At 40.6% G+C, this 19971-nt stretch overlaps 1 protein-coding gene across 1 annotated transcript in view; it reads right to left on the bottom strand.

Annotated features, from left to right (window-relative positions):
- LOC131403247 (centrosomal protein kizuna-like) overlaps positions 1 to 19971 on the bottom strand; it is a 74513-nt gene that overhangs the window by 11541 nt on the left and 43001 nt on the right. The window contains 5 exon segments of the mRNA XM_058537522.1: positions 6402 to 6467; positions 7594 to 7698; positions 7701 to 7752; positions 8380 to 8436; positions 15851 to 15998. Coding sequence (XP_058393505.1) covers positions 6402 to 6467; positions 7594 to 7698; positions 7701 to 7752; positions 8380 to 8436; positions 15851 to 15998 — 428 coding nt within the window.

Here is a 19971-nt window from a genome sequence, read left to right as displayed (position 1 = left end):
CAAACACCACCGCCCTGCAATGTCATGAGTGAAGACGCTTTGCTGTAGCAGCAAAGGGGAAGCCCCAGCAGCCTGACATCTACCACAGAGACAGGGCCACAGGGACTGCAGTGGACAATCCAGCAGCATGAGATGGTTCCCCTGGTTTTGCACGAGTTGGGGCTCCCAGGCTTGGCAGGTAACACGTCTTTCCTGATTCTCATGCATTTCTGGGACAGGACAGGTGAGACCCATTCTTAGTAAAGTCTCCTTAGTGCAGTGTTACGCCACGGTACTCTGGCGTCCAACGTTGTCACCACAGTCTTCTCTCCCAGGGTAAATCCAGTCACCAATGACAACCTGGCTATTGTATGTTCCCAGCCTTTTCCAATTTGATGTAAAACTCAAGCAATAACGTTTTGAGAAGCACTGCCCAGAACCCCAAGTGGCTGACCTCCCTCACAGCTTCTAAATGGACATACCTTAGTATGACATTGAATATTTCAGCTTGCCAAAGAATATCAGTGAGAAATGGCACTGTCAGGCAACCACTTTCAACACAGCTTGACCGAGAGAATAGGAGTCAAAAGAATGAGAGGCTGAATGGACATTCTTAGAGGCTTAATCCTCTTCAGATAAAAGCTGAGAGCCCTTTTCACATGGAGCTTAAGGAGATGAGTTTTGCCAGGATGGGCACGTGGGGTGGGGAAAGCATTGGTAGAGTGACTGAGTGAAAGAGACAGCGTTCTGGCCTGAATCAACAAGCATTTAAGGAAACTCCTTAATCTTTGGATTCCAACTCGTTTTTACTCATTCGTTTGACAAACTGAGTGCCCACTGTGTTGTGTGCCAGATACCGTGTCAGGTGATGGGTTTCTATGACATTTAGCATAACCTGTGTCACTTGCTAAAACTAAAACTCACTTCACTCTCAGAGGTAAACTCAGTATGAATACAAATAAAATTGCCAACGTGGGAAATTTCACTTGGGGGTATAAGTAGTTCAGATGAGATTTTCTCTCATAGTCTAGACAAGCATGGCTTTAATCCTGGTCTAAGTGTTCCAGGGAAGCACTGGCCTGAGTATTCTAGTCCTGCGCGTGTTCTCAGGCTCGCCCCGCTTTATAAAGGGCACACACACCTCTTGGCAAAATCCATACTCGGAAATCCTTGCAAGTGCCCACCTCTCTAGGCCTAACACAAGAGGAAGGAAAGGTATAGCTTCGCTCATCGTCACTCGCAAAGCATCCTTGTGGAGCTCATCTTTTGTGATGATATACACTGATGTTTAATTAATCCAGACACCTTGATGCAGTCGCCTCTCGTAAAACGAAAGCAGCAGGCTGGTGGAACAGAAGGAGTTCAGGGATTAAATCCTGAAGTTTGAGTTCGATTCAAGATCCAACACACTAGCTATATGGCCTTGAGCAGGACTCAACCTTCCTAAGTTTCTGTTGGACTGACTGTAGAATGGGTCCCTAATGTTTACCCCACAGGACTGTTGTGAGGATCAGAGATGATGAAGACTTAGGAGGGGCAAGGACCCAGTCTTATTCCCAGGACTTAGCCAAAGTAAAGGTGTAATATACATGCAAATGATATACTATCTATTATAGGGAGAAAACCACACATTCATAGACATCAAAATTATTCTTTCATTTCTACCTTAATTCTTCAGTGTGAACAACCAGACTAATAAAAGGGGTAGATTGTGTTAACAACAACAGATCATACAGGCTGTGGGAATACTTATTCTGGTTGTGTGTGTGGGTCTGTGTACGGGAGGGTTTCTATGTAAATCTTAGCACAGACTGCAGGAGCTCAACTTATGAAACCAACACTCTGCAAATGATTAACAAAGCAGATGCCTTCAGAGTGACAGCAAACTCTTTAAGGATGAGCCCCTCTGCCACGGAGACCTATATTTGGAAGTGATAAGCAAATAAGAAAGGGAAATAAAGAAATGAGAATATTGGCACATTTGATTTCTTTCATATGGAATGAGAATCACAGTCTCTTAGCATTAGAAGGAATGTCAGTTCCAGAAACAAGAATTCTTTCCACAGTGTCCCTCTAGAGAGTAGGTTCCTGCCATGGTTCAAGCACCCAGCACAGAATCTTATACCTGGAAGACACTCAGCTTGGTTTTGCCTCAAAGAAGAGCTAGAAAGTTCTTCCATTACTGAGCTGTGAATTCTTTCCCTGCACCACTCACACACAGAGCCCCCTGAGTTAGAATCTAAAATTACGCTTGATCAACGTTCTGTCTTGTACGTGGAGGCCTCGCAAATATTTAAAGATAGCTTTTGTACCCTTCTCAGGTTAAACTTCCCCAGGGCCCTCATCATTCTGAAAGTAGTCTAACTTCAGAGCTTCCCCTCCATTCTGCCCAAACTCCTGGTGCCTGCCTGGGTTCACTTCGGTGTCTTTCTCTACTACATCTCCTCTGAGACGGCTGTAAAGCAAATAGTCACGCAGAAGGACACACACTAAAGAAGAGCACTTCTGGACTGTCCAAACTCACTACTGGAACATGCTGGTCGTCAATACATCAATTCAGAAAGCAGCTTTAACAAATAACTTTCAATCATAACATCAACTGGGTTTAGTTACACTAAAGTAGCCAAAGCTTCATTATAAAGCAATCTCATCCACAAGGGAGATTCCCACAAAAAGGACTCATGGGAAAATGTTGACGATAATTTTAGTGTATTAAGAATACTGGTGCCCTCATTAGACTCAAGGTTTTAAAAAACATTCTGTGTATATCTGTGTATATTTCCCAAAACACGTTCCACAGAATATTAATTCTGTTGGCTGTTCATAGGAAGGATTCCATTTTCAAATAGAAGATAATTATTTGAAACTTTAAGTTCCCACCTTTAAATGGGTCATTTACTGAAAGTCTAAAAGTTTTCAACGTGCTCCCTGCACTGTGCATGTTGCAGAGGGAGAGAGCGATTATGCGGGATTTGGTCAGAGAATGTGTATTCCCTGAAGCATTTTCGGGGTGGAGCCTGCACAGAACACGCTTGGGGAAACGCTGCATCCGCCCATCCACACGGTGAGGCGGCACAGCAGGGGAGGACTGTCGCCTGGGAACCATGTGCCCTGCAATGCCCTCACCTGTGAGCCTGTAAGAGTTATGGCATATAGTCACTCACAGGCAGAGATGCTGGGCCTTGACCAGTGAGATCCCCAGGAGCCACTGCACCACGTTGTTGTGATTCTTCTCTAAGGGTTTCTCCACGGGACTAATTAGAAGTTCCAAAAATATCATGCAACTCTCCTCAAGATTCCTTTTTGATGGGGTAAATATCCTTCTGGATTCAAATCATCAATTGAGTTCTTAAGCGGAAATTTCTTGCAGAAACTAATTTAGCGGTACCACTGGGAAGCACTGTCTAGGAGGAATTATGGCAGCACAGGGCTTGGGCGAGTCTTGGTCCCAAGTGGCTACCACAATTCAGGAGGTGGTGTTCAGATGCCTTTCCAAGACTCGTCTCAGGATTATGCTTTCTATGGCACTGCACCCCCAGCCCCCTGCTTCTTTTCCTCTTTGAGTTTGCTTTGTGAGATTCCTTTTAACTAGATGGCATTGGCTTGAAAAACTGGGGACTGTGGGGCCAGTGCAGAAGATCAATACTACTACTAACATTCACATGAATATTATTATTATGAATCGCAGCTTACATGTATTGAGTGTCTAGTACACGCCTGGCACTTGCACACACACGATCTCATGTAAACTTTAAGACCATCTTGCCAGGTGGTATGTCTGCTTTCCCAGTACAGAGGCTCAGAGAGGTGGAGAAATAGAGCAGGGAGTAAAATGCTGACACTGACGGCTGATGCCAAAGCCCAGGCTCAATTGCAACATCCCCTCAACCCTGAGAACAGCCTCTGGAATATTCCTTTTCTTTGGAATATTCTAGAAGGAATGCAGCCCATAAAACAGGAAAGTCTCAATAAAACTATTATAAAGGGGGAGGCAGAGTCTATCCCTTTTTTTTTTCTTTGTGAGGAAGCTCAGCCCTGAGCTAACATCCCATGCCAATCCTCCTCTTTTTTTTGCTGAGGAAGATTGGCCCTGAGCTAACATCCGTGCCCATCTTCCTCTACTTTATATGGGATGCTGCCACAGCATGGCTTGACAAGCAGTGCATCGGTACACTCCCGGGATCTGAACCTGAGAACCCTGGGCTGCCACAGCGGAGCGCGCATACTTAACCACTTGCGCCACCGGGCTGGCCCCAGACTCTATCTTAAATCAAACTATATACCTGCTTTACTCTACCAAGGCCAAATCTCCAAATAATTATGCCAAAGACACAAAGATTTAATAAAGAGATAATGGTCAAGAACTTAGAGATTAAACTAATACAATGTTATATGTCAATTATATCTCAATTTAAAAAACTGGGGAAAAAAGAACTTAGAGATCAAAGTAGTTTCAATGACAGACATGACAACAGCATTAAAGAGTCAAGGCACATGAGGCCCTCAAACATTAATTTCATGGGAAGTCCCGTGGGTGGGGAGCAAAGAAGAAAGAGAGTATGGTGGCGAGGACAGAATGGAAATGCTCAAAGTAAATGGCTTTGAAAGTTTATTTTTATATCTCCCAAGTTATTTTATATGTCTAAAACTTTGGCATGCAACAGGCACAAAGCATTTTTTTCTTTATTTCTTTTCTTTTTTTTTTGGTGAGGAAGATTGGCCCTGAGCTAACATCTGTTGCCAATATTCCTCTTTTTGTTTGAGGAAGATTGTCTCTGAGCTAACATCTTTCTCAATCTTCCTCTATTTTGTATGTAGGATGCCTCCATAGCATGGCTTGATGAGCAGGGTGTAGGTCCGCGCCCAGGATCTGAACCCATGAACCCCGGGCCGTCAAAGCAGAGCGTGCAAACTTAACCACTACGCCACCGAGCTGGCCCCACAAAGCATTTTTTTAAAACTGCCAACTATTAATTGACTGATGGCAGGTTGTTGGAATTAAAATTTCTTTAAAAATCTTAATGGTAAATAGCCCTTATTATTTCTAGGCACATCACACCTCTTTCTGCAAGAAAAAAAGAAAGATTTGAAACTCCAGTACTTGACTGTCTCTTCTCTTATAAAGAAAGTCTATGAGAAAATAACGTTTGCACTAATTTTGAGGGCAGTCATCTGCTCACAGCAAGGAATGACTGGAAAGAATACTGAAAAGAGAAGCAAGAATGGGCAACGAGATCACTTCCTGGTTTCTCTCCAATAAGTCTTTATAATTTTAACTGAAATAAATTCAGAGGTCATTAGATACTTCTGCATTCAAAGGTAAATGCAAGAGAAAAGTCTCCAAATGACTTCTTGATTATCTGCAATTTGGGATCATCTACACTTCTACTAACAAAAAAATAAAGAGGGAACGCTACCAGAGTTTTCTCAAAATGAAGAATAAAAATGCAATAAACATATCACTGGGAAAATGTTTAAAAGAAAAGAAAACCTCTGTATTTCGGAATGAAATATTATCTGATGCAGAATATATACAATAATTGCTCTACTATAAACTCTTTTTTCAAAACCAGAGTTCATCACAGAAACATGAGTTTAAAAAATTAATCATCAGGCTATGAATTGTATTGTCATAAAAGAAAGCCATTCTTTTCCGCTTATAAACAACAAAACGACCACATGTGCAGATGCGTGCCTCAGTACCGCACTGCAGTGGTGCGGTTACTTGTATAAATATTTAAAGTCAGACCTTTGAATTTATAATGAAGTAGTGTACCACTTTACAAAATGAGATCCTAGTAAATTTAGATGTATGACAAATAGAACTCTGTTCAGAATACTCATTGCTGCTGTTGATATTCTAAAACTAAAAACGTAATGATATTCAGATTCCAGCTAAACAAGCGTAATACATGTGCAGAAATCTTAATAGGTCTTGATGAAACGTTACTGCTAAAATTTTTAAATTATCACATGGGCTTTGTAACTGAGGCACAAGCAAGCTTCTTGTCTGGCATTTTTTTTTTTCCTGCTCTTATTTTAATGAGACACATTCAATTATCACAGGAAAGAAAAGAGTAAAATCAGAAACAGCTGTAGTTGGCCACACAATGACTGGTGTTCCCCATGGAGACTGACCTTGTCACACAGACGCAGGTGCTGAAAGGCTATGTGATGGGGTGCTCACACGTGTAACTGTGTAACATGATCTGAAGAATTCAATAGGCATGGTTATTTTCCACCTCAGTTTATGTTAATGTAAGCGCACATGTCATGCTCTTACAATTAATCGTCCCCTCCAGCACGTAGTAGTTGAATATACTTGCTCTTAGCAGAGTCCACACACCACTAACCTAGAATGTTCTGATTATAAAACAAGGTTGAATCCTGTGTTTGAAACTCTTAGGCAACCATAACTTTACCTGTGATTGGAATCTTTGCTGCCATGCTCTCTTCCTTGCTCTCGTCTCCGCAGCCACTTGAAACGTCTAAAAATCAAACACACGATAATAAAAGTGTATTTCAAGGTTATATTTACGGAATAGGCCTTTGCTTTTTTTTTTTCTTAACTGCCATTCCTTTTATTTTCACTGCTTCCCCACCTCCTTTCTTTGCTTAGTTTATTTCTTGTCTGAAATAGTACTGTTCCTAAAAAGAAACCTATTCTAAAACTAAGGTATCTCTATGTTGCTTTCATGCAAAATGATTTAGCCTGACATCTACCAAATTTGACTGGGGCTTAAAACAAGCGAGCCTCAAATCCTGTGCATGTGTATTAACTTCTGAATATCCTGAGCAACTCATAGCTCTCCTGGGAATACATTATAGCGGTTTATTGGCATGTCTTAACAATAACGTTAAAATAATCACAATTTTCGGGCCGGCCTGGTGGCTTAGCGGTTAAGTGCGCGCGCTCCGCTGCTGGCGGCCCGGGTTCGGATTCTGGGCGCGCACCGACGCACCGCTTCTCCGGCCATGCTGAGGCCGCGTCCCACATACAGCAACTAGAAGGATGTGCAGCTATGACAGACAACTATCTACTGGGGCTTTGGGGGGAAGAAAATAAATAAATAAAATCTTTAAAAAAAAATAATCATCACAATTTCTGGATACTAAAAATTGGTTATTAAGTTTTGGGGGGCATAAACTCTGATTCTTGATCATCTGTTTAAACTTGTAAAAGGTTCTAATATAATTAAAAAGAATGTTTACCAATTATGAGTAAATTCTATTAAGTGATATCAAAAACATCACAGTACTCTATGTGAAGTACTTGATGGACTCATTTTCATAGAATCATCTTCATCTTTGTGGGATGATAATAATTATCTACTGCCAAGTGCTGTTAGTTCTGTTAAGATTTCAATTTATAAAAACTTATTTTATTGGAAATTCAGCAGGACAGCAGATCTACAATTAGGTTTCCTATTCCTGTTAGACTAAATGAAAACATATATTTATTGGAAGGTGGTATAAAACAAATAACATATTATACATATTAAAATTAAAAGTGTTCTTGAGTCTGCTTTATTTTATAGGTACACCTTGAGAAAGGGTGTTTGCGTTGACTCTGAATGCGTTTTTGCTGTGGACAGACCCTTTAACAACAGTTACCTTGTTCCCTTGTAAGAACACTGTTGAGCCATAGAGTGGGTTTCGCTTCCTTTATTCCACTACTGTCATTCAGAATAGATGGCAAGCTGCAAGATGATTCAGAACGGCCGAACTATCGTCACACTCTTCTGTAGGGGCTTTTTTCAATAACGCTGCTGCCTACAGTGTTTAAAAGAAATAAAAATAAACTCTAGCCACATTCCCGTTGGTCTCAAAGACCCAGCCTTCAGACATAACTTTAGGTTAAGCTTTACTTTGGATTTAATTTGCTTCCTGACATTTAACTGAAATTAAAATGTCTTCAAGATAAAATAACATCTGATTATTTTGCAGCATAATTTAATTCTTTACAACAACTTACACTTGTAATAATACATTTTTTTTGTGGCCTGAATCTTATGTCATGCTGAAGTGTTCTACTTGTGAAGTACGTATGTGAAATGTGACCACTCTTGTGAACCTGGGCTGGTTTATCCAAGATCGACTCTCTCATTGCATGAATGCTGTTGGTTTGGATTGAGAAAGAGATCTGGAAAAATGTGACCTTGCAGTATCCCCATCCTTCCAGAAATGACCCCTGAACTTCCCCCAAATGAGAAGACTGTAGAAAAACTTGGTGGCTGAGAAGGAGACACTAAGCAAAAAGAGAATTGCCCTTATTTTAAAGCATAATTGTCAATCAAGGATAAACGCACTCTGCACTTTGCTGCTAAGTCTGCTGGGGAGCTCAGGAAACTTACTAGCCACACTGCCTATCTGTTTTCAAAGGGCACCAAACTGTCTTACCCATATCGCCTCATGTGTCCTGGGCAGGGAGGTGGGCACAGATTTTATCACAGCCAACTTGAGAGGCAGAGAAAAAGTAAAAATTAACAGGACAGGTAAATACCCATGTCTCTTAATTTCTAGGTCAACACTCTTCCCCCAAGAAATAAAACTGTACTGGTAACAAGAGTTAAACAACCAATGATGACATTGTCCCACTGCCAGAGTGTGTTTCTCTCTCATTTCCTACTTGGAAGTGGTGATTTGCCCAGGCAGCTGGGAGAGGAAATCTCGGTGGTGGTGCTGACCTTTCCCTGGTCTCTGGCAACAGTAGTAAATACAAGGAAATGTCCAACTCAACCTGTAGAATGGACACGAGACTCTACAAGTTAATATGAAGAGCAAAACTGGACAAAGCCTCATAGGTCATCTTTAGTTTGAGAGCGAAGGGGTAACAACATAATTCTCTAGTGAACAAGGGGGAAGATTAATCATCTCTCCTCATGAAGATGCCCTGACAGGAAGAATCACAGAGGCAGAATATGGAAGATCTTGCCTTGTAAGTTTGGCTTTGAACATACAAGGCCACTGCCATCGGCCTTGATATCCCTGCAAGGCTCCTGCCCTCTGCCCTCCCCTGGACCAGCTGGCCACCTGGATCCACGGCCTATCCTAGGGGCCGGAGCAGCTGATTTCAGGGGATTTAAGGAATTCTAGTCTCCTCGGCCGAAGGACTTGGTGTCAAGTTAGCCTTGTAGCCAGCACCTGTCTGTGGTCCAGTTCTAGTAACCAGGAGCTCTTCCTCTATTTACATAAAGTAGTCCCTGACTTTTACTCGAGTTGTGATAATTCTCTGTTGGGATGACCTGCATTGTATCCCTGTTTCTGCACACTGGGGTTCAGGTGTAGAGTCCTGCCCTCGAAGCTCAGGCCAGGGCTGGTTCCCATCACTGGCTGCCATAATGCCTCAATTCCAGCTGCCTACATGGACCACTGTACTACATCTGCTTCCAGAATCTGTCCAGGAAGACAGGTGTGAAGAAGAGTGTCACCTCCTTGATCTGCCATCTCTCAGTTGTCAGTACGCAAGCTGGACCACTGTGGCCTGTCTCATTTCCAGATCTCCACCTCTCCTGCTCTAGTCTGTCTGTTTCCACAGAGAGAAAAGCTCCTATTTTGTGTGCCCAATCATCCTGGATCTATGAAAAGCATTTTAGAATATGAACAAAAAGAACTGACCCAAATTCTGAAGTGAAAGTTATAATTTTCTTTTCCTAAAATAATTCAAACATTCTGAGAGAGCCTCAAATATGCATTTCTTCGTCGTATTACCTTATGCAATAGCTGTAACTAATAATTTCTTGGCATGACTTCATAATAGCCACTGTTTTAACACCTATTTTAAGAATAAAATTGTTAAAGGACTTTCTACACTTTTTACTGTAGAATTTGCAGATAATGGAAACTGTTTTGGATTGTCAATGACTCAGATTACTTGTAACTGGGCCCTCAATGATGACACACAATTTATCTCACTGTTTTGTGCACCCCTTTCATATTAAGACCCTCTTTTGCTTTAGCTGGGTTCCAACTGGGTTTCAAAAGAACACAGAATAAAATGCTATAATAATCCTGCAAATGTCTTTCTAATAAGTCCTTGTATGCTTGATAAGAATACCACCACTGCTACTAGTTCTACACTCTGCCCTCTTTTTTTTTTTTTTTTACCATGGTGAGGTAAATAAAGTAGTGGGCATACTGCAGGTTTTCATTTATTTCATATATTTTATCCCATTTATCTTCACTACTCAATACTCTTATCTCTAGGATTTCTCTTACTTTTTTGATAGAGATGTTTATAAAAGGACTCATCTTTTAAGATAATCCTAGAGATAATTTCTCAAAGATGAGTCTTTTATTTTATAAGGATTTTGATGGATGGTCAAATTACATGAGAATGGTTGGCTTCACTTTACTGGACCACAGAGCCAACAAAGAGAGCAGCAGATCTGCCCAATGGGTCATTCATAAGGGAACCCACAATATAAATCCCTAATAAGCAGGTAATAATGATAAGCAGGGACAGAAACAAAAGTCAATCTCAGACAAGGAATGGTTAGAGGTTTCTAGTCAAAAACAACTTCTGCAGAGTCAGGAAAAACATCTGTAATACATTCTCAGGATGTACTGTTTGCAGATGCTTTAGCCAGGCATATTTCTAAGGAAGCCCCCAATTTGAAGGAGCTTGCAGTCTGAAACTGACAACACTAACCCATACCTACAAAGAAACAAAAGCCCAGAGAAGAGGAAACAAGCTGCTTTACACAGCTCATGCTGGGACTGAATGGGCTCTGCAAATTGGAGCTCTCTATCTGAAAAATGCCACCAGACAACAGTTTTACCATGGGCCTCCTGATGGTGCTTATGAATAGACTATGCTTGGGTTTCAACTTATCTGTTAGCTAATAAAGGCTCTCTTTGATTTCATACATTTGGAGCCCAGGAGGGAGACTGGGGACTGTCTCACTGTTCTCAGCAGTCTGAAGCCTAAGTCAATAGAACAAACTAGTTCCTCACTTTTCTGCCTTCCCAGAAGCCAGGAGAAAAGGCTTAGAAATTCAATGCCAAGGCACACACTATTTGTAGAATGACTGATGGTCATATTTCACATCTTAGAAAGACAAATCGTCCTATGATTTACACTTAGCAGGACACTTAGAATTACTGGCTCAGTTCTACCAGAATTTTTCTCAAAGGTCCGTTACGGTTCCTGCTAGGTCTAGAACCCCAAGAGTCATCTAGGCTGCCTCTTAATTTATATCCAGAAACTTAACTGTGATATTCAAATGCATAAATAGACAGATGAAGATAATAACGGAAAAGACTTTGTGTCCAAAATATCATTAAGAAAAATGAAAGGCAAAAATCAAACTGCTCAAAATATTGCAACAAATTGTACGAATTTATATAAAAACAATTCTTACGAGTCAACAAGAAAAAACATTACTAACCTAATAGAAAAATGAGCAAAGGACATGAACTGGCAAATTATAAAAGAAGAAACACAAATGGCTCACAAACAGGTAGGGGAAAAGTTTGACCTCAATGGTAATATAAAGGTCAAATGAACAAAAAAATTGGATGTCATTTGCACTTCTCAATTTGGTGCTCCAAAAAAAAAAGTTGATAGCACCCAGTTTCATAAAGAGCTCAGATTATATATATATATATTTTCCTCCATTCCTTGTGACTTTGATGACCCCTCCAGAGTGAGATCTGGCAGTGCAGAGCAAAAGGCTGAAAGACACACATTCCCTTTGACCTAACAACTCTACATCTAGGAATTCATTCTAAGGAAATAGCATGGATATTTGTACAAACTGAATTGCTCAGATGTTCTTTGAAATTTTTTTACTACAGGAAAAATTAAAAACAACTTAAATGTTGAACAAGAGGCTGGTTAAAGGGACAGTGGAATATCCACGCAGGGGTTTCTGCACAGCTGTTGGAAATGATGTAGAAGAACATGTGATGGGTATGAAAGGAAGTTCACTTGTGACAAGTGGGAAAAAAAGAAGCTATGGACACAAACAGTACAACCCATGTTTGCCAATATATTAAATATTAAAAACCATACACCACAACGTCAACGGGCAATTTTATTTTCTCCTTTTTGTTTACCTTAATATTCCAAGTTTGGTTTTCTTTTTTTCCTGCTAGTTTTTTAAGAAAAACACATGCTAGCTCCAAAGGAATCTGATTTCTGCGATGCATGGTACAAATACAAACAGAAAGCGAATGTGAAAGCATTTAATAAAATTACATTTCCTTCTATATGTAAATCAGTGCTATTAATGCAGATACAGAAAAGCAAGAGAATTAAAAACCACGGATGTAGACAGTAGATGACAATTTCCCCTAATACACAGATTTAACTGACTTTTTCCTCAAGAACCTTCCTCTTGCACACCAGAAGTAATTTTTCAATGTTTAAAGAGAAATGCAAGCATCATCACCTAAGGTATGTCTAAGTTATAGGAAGGGGATTTTATCTGTGCAGCAATTAAAAGAAAGCGGAAAGTATTCATATGAGCCAGCAAATGAGTATTCAAGAGAGAAGATCAAGAGAACAGTCGATCCTTAGGGAGAGATGAAGGGATTTCTGTGACTAGTCATGTGTCTTGCTGGTATGTGTGGTGGGGGCACTCTATGAGTGCCACCAGTAAGCCACTCTGCTTTCCCTGGAGAAGTTCTCCTGGGTGGAAACAGACATCACTTAGGAGAGAAGGAGTATTAAGTCACTTTGTGTTTTAATGAAGCACCCAACTCATTTTTTTTCCCACATCAAGTAATTATAAATTTTTCTGATTTAAAAGCCTGCAGCTCAATTATGTAATTGCCTAATAGGGTATGCGGGTGCTGTGGATCTTATCTGGTCTCAAGGGGACATAATCCGAGTTGCAGCGGCTTTAATGATGTATTTACTCAAGAGACAGGATTGACTCTAGCTGACAGCAAGGGGACCCACAGGTAAACATCATTTACATGTGACTGTTTACTTAGCCATTTACCCAAGAGATCAAAGTAAATATTTCTGAGCTTCATTAGACTCTTAGCCAAGTAATTTTTAGTAGAACTTTCTTAAATTTTGAAAATCTCTTATTTTTAAGATTTTTATCTACAGAGAAATATGTAACTCATGCTATTTACTAAAGGTGTATATTGTTTCAATACAGGGAAACAACCAAAGATACTTGATTTTGCTAATAGTAAAAGCATGACATGTAAATCAAAACAGTCCTAGAACTCACAAAAGCATTTTGTTCTAAAGTTTGCAAGGCTTGCCCTGCCCACGTCATTTTGGTAACATTGTTCTTTACGGCTGTGCATTTCTTCAGTCACAACCTAACAGTTTCAGAAACTGCCTGCTTACTTCGATTTTTAAGGACAGATTTTGTGATTAATTTATTGGTAATTTTTATGATTGTCACTAAGATGAGATCAGGATGATTTAAAAGGGAACAAAAAACCTACGAGGGGAGGCAGAATAGCACTTGATTCATAAGTTATTAATTGGGCAGCCCCTTCTCATTAATAATGGAGTTATTGGGCCAGCCCCGTGGCTTGGCGGTTGGGTGCGCGCGCTCCGCTGCTGGCGGCCCGGGTTCAGATCCCGGGCGCGCACCGACGCACTGCTTCTCCGGCCACGCTGAGGCTGCATCCCACATACAGCAACTAGAAGGATGTGCAACTATGACACAACTATCTACTGGGGCTTTGGGGGAAAAAATAAATAAATAAAATTAAAAAAACAAAAACAAAAACCAAGCAACACTGAGAGATCCTTTAAAAAAAAAAATAATGGAGTTATTATTTGAAAAATTATGAGTGGATTGGTTGTCTGGAACTGGGAATACGTTTTCTAATATAAACAACACCTTTTTAAAAAAAGATGACTAGATAGGAAAGGGCAGTAGACCACTGCTTATTTCAGCCTTGACACGGCTGAAATGTGACCTACTTGAGTGAACAAGAATGGAATACAATGTTGTTACAAAATGGTACTAGATAAAATGGACAACAAAACCGGAAAACAAATCCTTCTTAAGATCTACATTTATTGGGCCAGCCCAGTGGCATAGTGGTTAAGTTTCCCTGCTCCGCTTCAGCGGCCCAGGGTTCACAAGTTGGGATCCCAGGCGTGGACAGATGCATGGCAGGTGCATCAAGCCATACTGTGGCAGGCATCCCACATATAAAGTAGAGGAAGATGGGCATGGATGTTAGCCCAGGGCCAATCTTCCTCAGTAAAAAGAGGAGGATTGGCAACAGATGTTAGCTCAGGGCTAACCTTCCTGACCTAAAAAAAAAAAGATCTACATTTATCAATAGGTGTGGAACGGATCTAAAAAACACAGGTTCTGTTTTTCCTCAAGAACATGGTTCTTTCTCAAAGAACATTCACACAAGTGGTATCATACCTCAAACAAAACAAAACTATAGGTTATTTATTGAGTCACAGGAAGTGCAGTGAAATGAAAATATGTGTGGGAAGGATAGCACAAGATTACCTCTGAAAAGGGGCATGGGCTTGAGGAGAAGCGCACAGGGGCTGTATCTCCATAATAATTTATTTCAGGAGAAAGAAATTGGGGAGGAAGGAGGTTAGAGGAGGGAGAGGAGGAGAAGGAGAAAAGGAGGGGAGAAGAAGAGGAGAGAAAGAGCAGAAGAAGGGAGGGAAGGTGCGTGAAAGGGGGAGAGAGAGAAGCCAAGAGGGAGGGGGAAAAGGAGGACGGGTAGGAAGATGAGGAGAAGGAAGATGAGGAGCAGGTCTGAAATAAATAGGGTGCAATGGTAACGACACATGTGAGTCTGGGCTGGTAGGCATGGGATTCCTGGGTTCATTTTATCACTCTCTGTTTGTATGTTTGAAATGCTTAAAAAAGCACTTCTACTCTCTTTTAATCAAAGGGGCAAAGAAAGGGGGGCTTGAGAAGGACTGAAGGTGCTCTGAGAGGCTTGAGGGGTGATGGCCGAGGCTCTGGACCGCACAGCCACACAGGTGTGTCACTTCAGTGCAGAGATGGCAAGCCGCGCCTCCGGGAGGGGCACATGCAGAATCCTCGAACTTTGTGCATGATAAAAATAAAAAGGATCAAAGCCAGAAAACCCTATATTACATATAAGGATGAGAAACCATACATGAAACTAGACACGTTCACAAGACATTAAATTTAGGAAAGGAAAGGCCATCTCTCTGAACATATGGCTTTTCCAGGGAATGACAAGGACTACGACGGAAACGCTCTAAATCTGGGCTCCTGGGTGGGAGCCCATCCTGCCTTCCTTGGGAATCTGCTCCATCGGTTCCCTTGTCTCTTCAGCAGCTCACACTCCCCTCTGTGCCAGCTCCTGAGTCAGGCCCCTTGCTGTCTTGTCTGACCCACAGCAGGGCTCGCTCCTCTCCGTCTCAGTCCCACTCCAAGCAGACAGAACTCCCCAAGGCGCAGCAGAGATCTTATTATAGCCCCGCTCGAAAAGCTCTACCGGCTTTTCAAGATCTACTCAATTAAACACAAACTCCTTAGCCTAGGCTGGACCCGGCACAACAAGGCTCCACTCCCTTGGACCTTCTCGCCCACCAGCCCACACACCAGCCACAGAAGACGGCTCTGTTTCCCGGGTCTCGATGGAGTGGAGAAAGAAAACCAGGATGCTACAAGAGGCTTCTAAGTTCCTTGGAAAATGCTGGGGTAGATATGCTTAATTAGGTTAGCTCCAAAACCTGAATCAACTTTATGTAAGGAGTTGAGATTCCTACATAAAACACTATGCAAAAGGCCTGAGAGCAGAAAGTTAAAACCAACCATAAAACCTCACTATTATTTAATCTTTTTTCAAATATGTTAACCATTGTTAAGAACATGACTATTTCCTTAAATGAATAATTTGTACATCTTGAAACTTATTAAAAAAAATAAAAATTACTAACCCCTGTCCTCTGGTCCACGTTTTTGACTAGGAAAACTTCAGACTTCTTAGCTACCTCTTCTGTGATAGAATTATCACGTTCTTTCAAGGTGGCCATGTGCTGACCCAACTGTGCCCTCAACAAGCCTGAGGCTGACGCTTGTTCAGATCTATAACACAGAAATAGGAGACACATTAGAAATTTGTAGTATTGGGTTACTTATGAGATTCCCATATTTTCAAAGGCCCCTTAATCAAGTTGGTTAAAGACAGTTCATCCAGAAAAGTCTAGAACCTAATATATTCTGGACTAAGGGAATTTCCAGAGTCTTGGTATTTCTTTTTTAATTTTATTTTGGTTATGATTTCATTGCTAGATGAGCATTCTCAACTTTGGCTGCATACTGGAACTACCTGGGGAGGTTTGCAAAATTCAGGTGCCTAATACCACCCCTACAGAGTCTAGTAAAATTGGCCTGAGGTGTGGTCCAGCCATTTGGATTTTTTAAGGCTCACAGAGCGATTCTAATGCGCGGCCATGGTTTCAAATCACTGCACAGATAGTCAGCCTCCTCTTAAGTGTAGTTAAGAGAAACAAATCACATTTCCATCTCAACAACAGTTGATTCCTGTTATATACTTACTATGAAATTTTTTAAAAATTAAGATATTATTAGGAAAGAGTTAAAAGGAAGCCTATATTGCTGCCTAGACTACGGTATTTAGATACTAAAAGGAACCAGGTTCCCTTAGGGAAATGCCCTGTTCTAGTTCTGGGGCAGGAAATGTACAAGATGAGCCTGGAAAACCTTGTCATACCAGAAAGCATGGAAGCTATCAAAGACTACTGAGTCATGTCAAAAGGCCTCAGAGGCCATCTTGAAAGGGTTCCTGCTGGCCAAAGATGGGACAATTTGAGCACCAAAAAGAACAATGAGTGCAATGGACTTAAACACAGCAAATATATAAAAATCTACAAGTTCATTTAAAAAATAAATAATAAAAAGTTTTAAAAATAATAAAAAGTCTTTGGATTCAGCCTCAAAAAGGAAGGAAATCCCGTCACATTCTACAACATGGATGAATCTTAAGGACACTATGCTAAGTAAAATAAGCTAGTCACAAAAAGACAAATACTTTATGATTCCACTTACATAAGACACCTAGAGCAGTCACATTCACAGAAACAGAAAGCAGAATGGTGATGCTAGGTGCTGGGTGAGGGAGAAATGGAGAGCTATTTAATGGATACAGAGTTTCAGTTTTGTAAGATGAAAAAGTTCTAGAGATCTGTTGCAGAACAATGTGAATGTACTTAACAGTACTGAGCTGTACACTCAAAAATGGTTAAGATGGTAAATTTTATGTTATGTGTGTTTCACCAAAATTAAAAATATAAACAAATAAACAAACCTTTGGAGACTGCTAGGGCAACAACTTGATATTCTGAAAATTGGTAATAAAGGGATAGAATCAAGCATTTATCCTGCCTTTGTGGTCAAAAAATGCATTTTACAATTAACAAGTAGTTGATGGGAAAAGTTCTTCCAACTAATAAATGCAGAAGAAATTAACAAATTAGAAAAGTCACCATTTTGTAAGTCCAAATTAATGAATGCATCTAGGAAATGATCATAATTTTGTGGAAACTGCATAACAGTAAACTTTATACTGAAGCATCAGTCTATCAATGTTCAAACCCACAGAGCAGTCTTCCTAACAACATGACAACCAGATATCACATGCGGCCTGAGGGGGTGTAATAAGAAGTACAAGCACTGGGGCAGCCCGGTGGCGCAGCAGTTAAATGCGCGCACTCCGCTTTGGTGGCCTGGGGTTCGCAGGTTCGGATCCCGAGCGTGCACCAACGCACCGCTTGTCAAGCCATGCTGTGGCGGCATCCCATATAAAGTAGAGGAAGATGGGCATGGATGTTAGCTCAAGGCCAATCTTCCTCAGCAAAAAAAAAAAAAAAAAAAAAGGAGGAGGATTGGCATCGGATGTTAGCTCAGGGCTGATCTTCCTCACAAAAAAAAAAAAAGAAGAAGTACAAGCACCACCTATGACGTTGTCTTGCCAAAATAACTGGGCTGGAGTATAATCATGTATCTGGATTGAACCAGCAGTTTACAGGTGATAGCATTTCGATCCTGATACAAACAAAGCAAATGTAAAATGACTTTTTTGAGATAATCAAGACAAACTCACAAGAAATAGGTATCAGATAAAGTAAAGAATCTTGTTAAATGGTAATGTATTATATCCTTATATGTTAGAGATATAAGTATTTGTGAGTATTTATAAGTAAAATATGTTGTCTCTTTTAAACTACTCAAAGAAAAAAGTGTGGATGAGGGAAAGATAAAACAAGACTAGCAAAATGTTGACAACTGGTGGATCTGGGTGAGGGGTACATGGGACTTCATTATGTTATTATAGTGGCTTTTGTGAATGTTTTAAAAATTTCAAAGTAAAAAGTTAAAAAACAGTGTACTAATGTCTGCAACTTACTTGGAAATGCATAAAAATAAGAGATTGTGACTGATGGATGGATGGAAATATGAAGAGACAGACATATGGGAGTGCAATCAAATGTCAATGGTAGATTCTGGGTGGTGGGTATATGGATGCTCATTACACAGTTCCTTTTACTTTTCTGTATGTTTGGAATTTTCATAAGAAAATATTTGGAAAAAAAGTAAGTCTAGGTACAATTCAGAACCGTCTTTAATAAATCTTAATTGTTATAATCTTTGCCTGACCTAACTCTAGTTTTTCCCAAGAGTTGAATAAAGTGGGATGGGTCATCGGAATCCTTGAACTTATTTAAAAACTTCCCAGAATGATTCTAAGGTTTCTGGCTGGTTTGGTAGAAAGCCCCTTCAGCAACTTGCCTTTCTTGGTTCTGTCTAGACCTCACCAATGTCATAATGCCACCCAATTCCTTTGTTCTGTTTCTATGTAAATGAAGCAACCTTTTTCTACATTTGGTTTCACAAGAGATTTCCCTACCGGGAAAATGCAATCACAGGCTACCAGCAAATTCTAGTCCATTCAGCCGTTACATTTCTCATAATGAGTAAATCAATTGTGCTTCTGGTCTGAAAAGATGCTTACTTAGGTTGAGTTAAACTTGGAAACAAGTTGAAGTAGGGTGAATTAAGTTAGTTCAAGTAGTTGGGATGGACTGAATTATCAGAGACCGTCTCGCTGGTGACTGATACACGTGACTTCTGCAGAGGCAAAGCCAAGGCAAGAGGCTACTAATGTCCCCACCAACTGTAACCATCCTTTGGGCTCTGGTATGAAAGAACTAGCTAAGGTTTCCTATAATTATTATACATACCTCACAAAAGGACAAAACCCATTAATTGACTTGCATGGGGTCAAATAGCAAATGAGCTATGGAAGGAGGTACAGCATCTAGAGTCTGTGACTTCTGAACAGTTAAGCCAACACTTACAGCACAAAACCAGGCTTTCGTGCAGATTGATTTCAGGACAAATTGGGTGAGGAGTACAACAGCCATGGCTCTCCTTGCATGGAGTCTTGCCCATGTTTCTACATAAACACACCAAATCAGAAAATTTGCAAAGTGGTACAAAGGATTTTTTTGTGTGTGTGTGAGGAAGACCAGCCCTGAGCTAACATCCAATGCCAATCCTCCTCTTTTTTGCTGAGGAAGACTGGCCCTGGGCTAACACCCGTGCCCATCTTCCTCTACTTTATATGGGACGCCGCCACAGCATGGCCCGACAAGCGGTGCGCTGGTGTGCGCCCGGGATCCTGGCCAGCGAACCCCGGGCTGCCACAGAGGAGCGCGAGCACTTAACCGCTTGTGCCACTGGGCCGGCCCAAGGTACAAAGGATTTAAAGGAGTTTTTTTTTTCTCTTTTGTCTACTTTACATTGGAAAATTTATAACATCAATGCCACAGAGAAAAAACAAAGTTCAATGTCAGCTAAATGATATACTCCTTTAATTAAAAAGATAATAAAAGAATAGACTTTAAACAGTCTATAATTAACTTCATACACTTGGAATGGCTTCCAATCAGAAAACTGCAATTTAAGTAAATGTACCAACATTTCCTAATTACAACTGATTTACAACAGATTGGTAACTTGACCAAAGTTTTAAATG

Source organism: Diceros bicornis, unplaced genomic scaffold (assembly GCF_020826845.1).
Source record: "Diceros bicornis minor isolate mBicDic1 unplaced genomic scaffold, mDicBic1.mat.cur scaffold_61_ctg1, whole genome shotgun sequence".
In the NCBI taxonomy this organism is placed as follows: domain Eukaryota; kingdom Metazoa; phylum Chordata; class Mammalia; order Perissodactyla; family Rhinocerotidae; genus Diceros; species Diceros bicornis.
The sequence above is the reverse complement of the archived record's forward strand: the minus strand, read 5'-3'. Positions and strand labels throughout refer to the sequence as shown.